At 43.4% G+C, this 10,178-nt stretch overlaps 1 protein-coding gene across 1 annotated transcript; it reads right to left on the reverse strand.

Moving 5' to 3' along the window:
• Positions 1 to 586: 586 nt before the first annotated feature.
• On the reverse strand, positions 587 to 9,967 carry LOC138800105 (protein kinase C delta type-like). Its single transcript, XM_069981913.1, has 5 exons — positions 9,527 to 9,967; positions 3,623 to 3,885; positions 2,460 to 2,522; positions 1,836 to 2,118; positions 587 to 1,445 (listed from the first exon to the last, which is right to left on the reverse strand). The coding sequence occupies exons 1-5, from the start codon at positions 9,965 to 9,967 to the stop codon at positions 1,155 to 1,157; spliced, it is 1,341 nt and encodes a 446-aa protein (XP_069838014.1). The 3' UTR covers positions 587 to 1,154.
• Between the last annotated feature and the right edge of the window lie 211 nt (positions 9,968 to 10,178).

Here is a 10,178-nt window from a genome sequence, read left to right on the forward strand (position 1 = left end):
AACTACACAAGTGTGAATATGCTCTTGTACCCAAATTAGCAGGATACACCTGCGCTCACATGTCAGTACCTCCTATCTTTCCCATTCTATCTGCAGCAGTAATGGTGAGTACAAGAGCATATTCACACTTGTGTTGTTTGGCGGCAGCTTTCTCCGCCGGTGGTGACAACTGGGTTTTGGGGGGGCATTTTGGGTCTCTTCCTGTGACATTGGCGTTGCAGGGCCATTCTGTGGCCTCCCTTCCCTGTTTGTGCTTGCTTTGCTGGGTTAGCGTTCGCTGACCGACACAGTGTGGAGTTGGTGTAGGGACCCATGTGAACCAGGAGACCGGCATGTGGTACATGGGGCAATATGGTTTGATCAAATTATATACCAACATCCTGACAATTGTTAGCCGAATATGTAGCCGAGTGGCATTAGTGTCAGCCATAGGTGTGATGTGCAGCAGTTCCTTTCTCTCCATGCTGTAACATATTTCAATTTTATTAAATGTAAGAAAAAAAAAAAAAAGGTCCGGCCTCCTCCACCCCTTAATAGCCGGCCTTTCCGCACCTCATTTCCCCTTCGCCGATGACCATAGATATCATAGAAGAGGGGGGAATGTGAAATTACACTCACCGGTAGTTACCGGTAAATGTAATTGTAAGTTTTTTAGTCTTTTATGAAGTATATATATAGTGTACCACTATATATATAGTATCATAAGATTCTTGTCTGCATTTGGTGTGTCTGATATGATCAGGCACAACCAAATGCAAAGTTTAGTAAAAGTAAAATAAAAAATCTCACCTCCTTACACCAGATTGATGTTAGTAATCTGGAAGCCGTCATCCAATGATGATAACTCTGGGCCTTTTCCTCATGATGTCCTGATCTTCTCCTTATCGTGTCCTGATGGCTTGATGTTTATTCCTCTGCTTCTCCTGATGTTCTGCTTTTGATGGTACGCCTCCTCTTGATAGTCTTCTTCACGGTGTGCTTCCTTCTGATGGTCTTCTCCATGGTGTGCTTCCTTCTGATGGTCTTCTCCATGGTGTACTTCCTTCTGATGGTCTTCTCCATTGTGTGCTTCCTTCTGATGGTCTTCTCCATGGTCCTCTTCCTCCTGGTGGTCTTCTCCATGGTGTGCTTCCTCCTGATGGTCGTCTTCTTCCTCATGGTGTTCTTGGGGTGCTGTCCAGGGTTTTCCAGGTGGAGGTGATGAATGAAAACCTTTCGAACAACGCCTGGTCGTCTGCTGATACGGGCACGTTCTCCTCATCTTCTGCCTCCATCTTGGTGATGTCAAACGGTCTGAAGCCTCGCTGGTTGTTTCGTTTTGATGGAATGTGTGGTGGTTTCATCCCAAGGGCTTGTACCTTGTCCCAGTCCATGTCCTGGAAGAATGCATGGGCTCTGATGTTACCGTGGACTCCTAAGCGCTGGTCCGGATCTTCCTGGAGGAGCTGAAAATGAAACAGATGAAATTTAGTGATGAGAAGATAGGAATGGAGCAGTGTCAGGAAGTAAGAAGGATATAGGTGGAGATTTATCAAACATGGTGTAAAGTGAAACTGTCTCAGTTTTCCCTAGCAAATCAGATTCCACCTTTCATTTTCAAAAGAGTCTGTGAGGAATGAATGGTGGAATCTGACTGGTTGCTAGGGGCAACTGAGCCAGTGTCACTTTACACCATGTTTGATAAATCTCCCCCATAATGTTTAGTAGAAATATATCATGATTAAGATTTCTGCTTATATACTTTTTGGGACTCATACTTAGGTTTAAGACAATCTACTTCTGTTGAGTAAACTACTGTTATAGTATGATCAGTGTTACATATAGAGAATACTCACCTCTTTGATGATGATCTTCGCCTCCATATTGGAGGCCTTGAATCGTCCTCGGTGGTATCTGGACTTACCGGTGACCATGATGTTAAGAATGATGCCGAATGCATACCAGTCGATTCCAGCGTCGTACTCCTCCCCAGCCAGCATCTCAGGGGCCATGAAGCCTGGTGTTCCTGCAGATCCTTCGGCCATCCGGTCTTCAGAGATGTTCAGAAGTGCCAGTCCGAAGTCGGCAATCTTCAAATGGCCAGTGTCAGTCAGCATGATGTTCTTGGGCTTGAGATCTCTGTGAAATAAAGAAAAAAGGTGTTAAAGTCATTGCCCGTCTTACCATTAGTTATCTGTGTATATTGGCATTTAATACCTGGATATCCGGCACAATCTGCTAGGTTATCACACCTGTAGTTTACATTACCAGCCACAAGGACCAAGAGGTTTTATATCACCAGGAGACCATTAATAGGAGCCTGCACCATCTAGGGAGTCACTGCAGTCAGCAGGATGATGTCTATACTGGACTCCAGGGATATGTACATTGTACACACACCTTCCGTATAATACTGAATATACTATATAAATATTATCTGGGATTCTAGACCTGACTAAAGACAATAGGAATATACTTACCGGTGGACAATGCCCTTGGAATGAAGATATTGAAGTCCACAAACAAGTTCTGCGGCGTAGATTCTGGCACAAAGAAAAGAGAAGTTAATAGTATCTAGAGGATGACAGAAAGCTCTTGGAAATACATAGTACAGAGCAGACAGGCAGAATATCTAACCATGTGATACCTATACTGAGGACTGATGGGACAACTACACTTATCTTATTCTTCATGCTACCTGTCCTGCTAAACCTCCTTTACTCCATCTACTAGAAACATGGGGCTGATGTGTAGGGCTGAACCCTTTTGGATCCATATTACAGACCAGGAAGCATCCTGTGTGTCGCCCTATGGTGTCTCTGAGGGATCATATGTAGTAAAATGTGGCATGTGACAGAAGAGAATATTTTTGTAATTTCATAAGAATGTCAGGGATACAAATATGTTTTCTTAATAGGTGTAGTCCTATGTCAGTCTTGCCTGGCTTGTAGTGAAATATAAGACCAGCTGCCATTATACTGGATAAGCCTAATATTTTATAATGTTCTGTGATAGCTTTCCTATAAATGGAGGCTGTCACTGGACCTTGTACACGTACATTGGGGAAAACTCTGGATTTCATATACTGTCCATAAAAAGAGAACTAACAGCAGGATAGAAGACGCTGCGAATGATGGTATGTTTTTTACCCTTATGCTCAGCGTTGTATTCATTGTTGTTAATTAACATGTAAATTAGGCAGTTTGTTGCACTGGGGGCGGGGCTACAGTACAGATCCCGCCCAAATCGACTGCCTCCTTATTAATAGTTATCCGCTTCTCTGCAATGATGAGCGACCAAAGTGACGTCACTAAGAAGCACCACCACAATATTCATGAGGAGGCAGCGGACGGGCGGGGAAGTGCTGTGAGAGACGCAGTCCGGTCCCCAGTGCACTGATCCACCTAAATGACATATTAATAAAAGAGAAGATTCAATGAAAATGGTGATTAGGATGAAGGTAAGGAAATTCTCTTCTTTCCCTGTGTCTCCGGTCCTATGTAGCACGCTTCTTAGCTCATGTTACTTACCCTATAATCAATACAGACTATTACAGGACCCTGTTTTAGCTAATATTTAAAGCCATGCAATGTCCCCTAATGTCTATAGTGTAGAGGATTTTATTAGACTACGACTACTTTACCGTGCATTGGCGATGTTCAGACGTCCCTTCTGCTGCAGGAGTTGATGGAAGTCTCCGCACTTGATGTACTCCATTCCAAGCAGCACGTGTCCCTTGGTCTGGAGAGCGAATTGTCCATGGATGAGGAAGGGGCTGCCAGATGCAAGGTGTAAGACCTGCCGCTCCACCGTCGCGTGCTCCTTTCCTTCGGTCAGCAGGCTCCTCTTGCTGATGACTTTCACAGCAAATTGCTGGCGGGTGTAGATGTCTTCTGCCAGCACCACCTGGAGAAACAGTCATCAGTCAGGCTCAGCAGAGTTCCCCCTTATATCTATAGTAATAATCATACACTGCAGGGATGAGTACTGAAGATTTGGTTTCCTCAGTCCTCATATACTTATATCTGAAACACTTTCTTTTTTCCTTTAGAGCCTATTTGGTCTGGGGAATGAGGAGCTGACAGCGAGAATCCTCTGTATCCGGGTGCAGGGACTTACAGAAGATTGTTGTAGACTGCAGCCACCAATATTACCTCATTGTCATAGGGATGCTCCTTGTGCAAGAATAGTAAGTGCAACCTTCATATCACAGGGTGCTCCAACTTGTTGTGGAATAGGTGATGAATACCCCATTATGGGTAGTGTCACACACACACACACACACATATTGGGTAGAACTTAGCTGGAAGTTTATAAGGGGGTATGTCTTTCTTTTTTATGCACATTTTCCTATTTTATGTTTTTTAGTGTTTAGGGAATAAAAAACTTTAAAGGGAACCTGTCACCCGGCATTCCAGCACCGAGCCCGCCCGACCCCCCAGTGGAGCCTGGATACTTACTTTTTGCTGCACGTCCCACTCCTAGACCCGGTTCCCGGACGGAGATATCGGCGCCGGAAGGTGAGCGCGCTCTGTATGCTAATTACCAGAGATGAGTCCGATGCCCATAGAGAATGAATGGTGCCGTCATTCTCTATGGGCATTGCATCTTTGGAGCGTGCGCACGGCTGCCGACGGCGAGATCTCCGTCCAGGGACCGGTTCTAGGAGCGGGACTTGCAGCAAAGGGTAAGTATCCGGGGCTCCACCGGGAGGTCGTGCGGGCTCTGCGCCAGAATGCCAGGTGACAGGTTCCCTTTAATGGACTACCAATGAGGTAGCCAGTCGGATTTAGATCTGAGTAGCGATGTAATTATAGCATGGACTACATTTAGGATCATTGTTATTGTATCATATGTATACTTTGAGCAGCGATGTGTCTGTACTTTGTGCTTTATAGATAGCACCATATGTTGCAATAAGTGTATAATAGTTATTTTCCCATAACTGTCTTTGTTTGTATTCTATTCGGGAGGGTAGTTTTACCTATTAGTGTCTCTCCATCCCTTGGTGACGGGCCTAACGCAGCAATAATGAGAAAAAATTCTCTTTATATCTAGGAGCGCATTTATCGTATATATTGGTTTAGTGCAAAAATAATGAGAAAAAAGTCTGTTTTCTTTTAGGAGCGCATATATCTAATTATTTATATATTATATGAAGCGCATGTGCAGATGTCATAATGAACTGAGCATTTACTTTGGTCCATGTTGATTTTTGAGTATATTAATGATAATTCAATTACTTTAATGTAGCCAATGCAAAATATTGTACAATATTTATTATAGTAAATCAGTGTGGAACATTGTTATGATAAGTATCAGGGAATATATAAATCATATACCTTATAAATGGATTACTATACAATGTGGGATGGATTAATTTAACAACTACATCGGCAGCACCAATGATGGGGCATTGTGTGTCCATACAGGTCTGGTCTTGGTCTGATCATGCCTTTTGTGGTCTTAACTATTGATCTGCGGGCCGTTCTATGCTCCATTGTGCAAGTGCATTTTATGTTAACTCATCAATGTTATAATATGAACCTGATTTGGACATTGATCTATTGTGGGACAAAGCTGTAGAGTTTTGCAACCTGGTTGCACATAATTTGTTTGTGTGGTGTAATGGGGAATATACTATGCAGTTAAAGTGCCGTACAACACACACGCGCAGGATACAAGATTCATTTTTATGCTTTATTGCCTGGTGCATGCGCAGTATGTATGTTACTGCAAGAGGCAACTATCTATTAGGGCCCATTCACACTACGAATTCGGCACAGAGATTCTGCCGGGAAACCTCGTCCGTGGACTCCGCGCCAAATCCCTCCTGCCATGTCTTTGAATGGGAGAGCTCGCGCACCTCCGCTCAAAGAATTGACATGTCAATTCTTTGAGCGGAGAGGTGCGGAGAGTGGAGGCATGCGAGCCCTCTCATTCAAAGACATAGCAGTAGGGATTTGGTGCAGAGTCTGCGGATGGAGGTTCCTGGCGGAATCTCCGTACCAAATTCATAGTGTGAACGGGCCCTTATACAGTTTTAGATGGGACTGGATGCTCCTGCGCATTGCGTCACTCTAATACATTTTGTGGTAGAGACTGTGATCACATGGTTATACCACGTAATGCTAGTACTATATGCGCCTTCGGCCTCACACATGATACTGTGGATTATTGTGCCCATCGTGTTATTTTTGATTACCATTTGACCGAGATTTTAGTCACATGATTGTATCATGTGATCTGAAACTTGATTGTTTGTTCTATGGCGCCATCCAGCGTGCTTTGGCGTGGATCAGAACGCCGGGAGGGAAAAGACATGGAGAGGTATTTACAATGTAACATCTTTAATTATAAACATGTACCACTCGTATACCCTGGTGTTTGGTTATTACCCAACACCAATTACACAACCTGTGGGATACATATATATAGAAGAAGGTAATTTACCCCTGATGAAGTCCTTTGGAAGGAACACGTATATTTTTTAAGGTGCAGTCCTTTTTGTACTAGCATTTTTCTTCTATATTGTTACATATGTTCTTTTGAGCATGGGGGCCGGCACTCGGTATTACATTACCCGGTGGTGCTCGCTAGGTTTTATAACAGTGATAAAAAGTGAGTGTGGACAAATCCCCCCAAAAGTCTTGTAAAAAATTAAAATCATTACAAAAGAAAACATCACAAAATGCTGTGTGTGAAGGAAGCATTAGGGCGGCTTCACACACAGTTTTTCTGGCCTCCAAAAACACACCTGAAAAAATGGGAAAGCTGATCTTGGAATTAAAAAACGCCAAACACAAAAGTACTGGTGTGTTTGAGATGAACAAGCAATTCAATTGATGTCTAAGGTAAAGAAATGTTACAGTTTGCAAAAAAAAAGGCCACACCCGCAGCATGCTGCGTTATGGAAAAACCGCCACAAAGACCAAAAAACTCCACAGGAAAAAATTGCCATGTGAGTTTCATAAATTTCTGCTGACTTCCAGCTAAAATCTGTATGCGGGAGTTCTGGAGTTCCTGGTAAAGTAAACAACATGGTGTTTTGTCTTTTTTTTGTTTTGCGTTTTGCAAAAATTTATGACTGTGAAACCAGCCTATAGATACATTTTTTAGTTTTTTTAAGGATTTATGAGGCATACATACCCTTCTGGCTTTTTGCATAAAAACTGCTAAAAATACTTTTCCATGAAACACTGTATGTGAGAACCCTAGGATCAGTAGTAATCCACTTTGTCATTACTGCAGTCATATTATAGTTCCAGGAGATTAAACCCCTTCCCCCATTAAAGCCAATGACCGCACATGCTGTACTGGTACGTCATAATGATGAGGTGAGCTCATTTCATACAAGGGGAGGACCGGTTAAATGTCAGTGACAGGAGTGGTGCCTGTCACTGACCGAGTTACTCTGCGGGGATCTCAATCAGTTTACCTGAGGCTCACACATCAGGAAAAACTATCCAGAAACCGAATAGATTTCCTGGTTGTATCTGGCATGGACACCCTTCAAGATTTTTCCTGAAGGGTTTCCGTTTTGGAAAATACGTCAGGATTTTATAGATCCTGTCAAATTTTCCTCTGGAATTCACGCCCCAATTGCCCCACAGCCCCCTTTATTAAAGGGGTTGGTCACTTTATAGTTATATAATTCTGTGTACAGTATTAGTAACTATACTCACTGTATATACTGACAGCTGCTCCCTGTGTACCTCATAGAGCTAAAATCAGACTCCCCTCCTCCAGGCTGTGCTGCCCTGCTCTGTTGTGATTTTGTCCATAAGATGGCCGACATGGAGAAGCATGTGACCATGCCCCGCCCCCAGTGTCTTCCATAGGCATACAGTATACAGGCTCAGTGGTGGACACTGGAGGTGGGGCATAGTCACATGCTCCTCCATGTTGGCCATCCTACGGACTCAACACAGAGCAGGGCAGCACAGCCTGGAGGAGGGGAGTCTGATTTTAGCTCTATGAGGTACACAGGGGGCTGCTGTCAGTATATATAGTGAGTACACTTACTAATACTGTACACTGAACTACTTTACTATAAAGTGGCCAACCCCTTTAACCAACCCGGGCCAGCGTCAACACGTGGGCAAGTGCCCTCTGGTGCCGCATCTTGCTCTCTAACTGTATGTGCTCCTGATCAGAAGCACATAAAGCTGAAGGGGAACTGTCTGCCAGTTAGATGAATCTTAACCTACTGATAGCTCCCTAGTGGGCGCTGAGGATGAAAGTATGTCTCTGACCTTCATCCCTGGTGCCGTTCCTGTGCTGTTAGCTGTGAAATCTTCTGCACAATAAGGCGCTAGGAGCACCGATCCGGGTCACCCTCTCCATTGATAATCATGGGGGGTACCACTTCATCAATGGAGGGGGCAGGCTGTCACAGTGCTGAGAGGGGTGGGGGTGGTTTCTCGCTTCTAGTGCTCTTAATGACTGAAGGATTAAGGTAACAGACATACCTTCATCCTTAGCGCCCCGAGCCAACTAGGCATCTATCAGTAAGTTATCTAATCTGCTGATAGTTCCCCTTTACAATACATGTGATGCTTTGTTCCACAGTTCTAGAAGCCATGGGCTATAATTGTTCTGTCCGGAAGTAGTTTTAAAGAATTAAAATAATACAGATGACATACATAGATACTGTAGTAATTGTACTGGTCTACAGAATAAAGATAACACGTCAGTTTTACTGTAAAGTGTAAAACTGACGTGTTATCTTAATTCTCTAATTACACCCCCCCTCCCGAATATTGCATTATTGTGTTTTCTTATTCAGTTTACTTTTGTACTATATGTGTATGGTGATAGGAGTCATAACAAAGTACAATTGATTAAGCAACAAATAAGCCATCACACAGCTCTGTACATGGAAAATGATGAGTTCTGGCTCTTAGAAGGCAAGGAAGAGAAGAGAAACACATATAAAGAGTGTATTGTAGTCACAGTTTTTAGGAATAAAATCTTCTATGATTGTCTATTAGACAGCAGAAAACAATGTATTGGGCAAAGACCTCGAGGGCAGTTTTGTAATTTACTTCTTTAAAATCTTCAGACTTCCAGTACTTATCAGCTGCTGTATCGTATGCCCTGCCATTAGTGGTGTATTCTTTCCAGTCTGACACAGCGCTCTCTGCTGCCACCTCTGTCCATGTCAAGAACTGTCTAGAGCAGCAGCAAAGCCTAATGTAAAATCCTCTCCTGCTCTGGACAGTTCCTGACATGGAAAGAGGTGGCAGAAGAGAGCACTGTGTGTGACTGGAAAGAATACACCGCTAACGGCAGGACATACAGCAGCTGATAAGTACTGGAAAAGTTGACATTTTTAAATAGAAGTAAATTACAACTTTCTGCCATCAGTTGAATTGAAAGTAATACAAGTAACATTGTATTTCTAGAGACATTCAAGTATTATTATGACCTTTGTGAATATATTACATGAGCGGCCATTTGTTTAAATGGGCACCATATAATACTACATATACTACCAGTGTGTTACAGTCTATGACAATAGCTTGCTCTACATTATCCTTTTTACCCTTCCAGAGCTACCCCGGCCAAGCACATGGTGGAAAGTCAGTCTCTTGATGTTAGCGGAGATTGTGCTGCCGGGGTAGGATGGGTCCTTGGGGTTGTCCTTCACTTCCTCTTCCTTGTTGCTTGAAGAAATCATCTTCTCACTTGGGATAGGGATCACCTTCTCCTCTCCTCCGTGTCCTTCTTCCTGTTCTTCATGATGTCTCACCCAGATGATCTCCGGTCCTGTGCCGATCCTCCGCTTCTTCATGGATGTCTCCTCATCTTCTGATGGGTCATGGACATCTCTTCTCCTCTTCTGTCCTCTTGACGTCTCTTCATCTTTCGATGAGTCAATGACATCTCTTCTCTCCTCTCCATTTGACGTCTCTTCATCATCCGATGCGTCATGGACATCCCTTCTCCTCTTCTGTCCTCTTCGTCCAGTCTCCTTTTCCTCCATATTTGATCGCTGCTCCTTGAAGCCGCTCAGCATTCAACTGTCGCCTGGCAACCAAATGCCATTCAAAACATCCTAACTGCCCGCATGCCACTGACCAATCAGATTCACTCCTATGTGCTATAGGGTTACATGGGCCATCATTTCTTCTCTATAGGGATTATTTCTATCCTTATGTTTTAATATTATCATCAGTGGGTTAATGTCTAGTATT

Source organism: Dendropsophus ebraccatus, chromosome 8 (assembly GCF_027789765.1).
Source record: "Dendropsophus ebraccatus isolate aDenEbr1 chromosome 8, aDenEbr1.pat, whole genome shotgun sequence".
Lineage (NCBI taxonomy): Eukaryota > Metazoa > Chordata > Amphibia > Anura > Hylidae > Dendropsophus > Dendropsophus ebraccatus.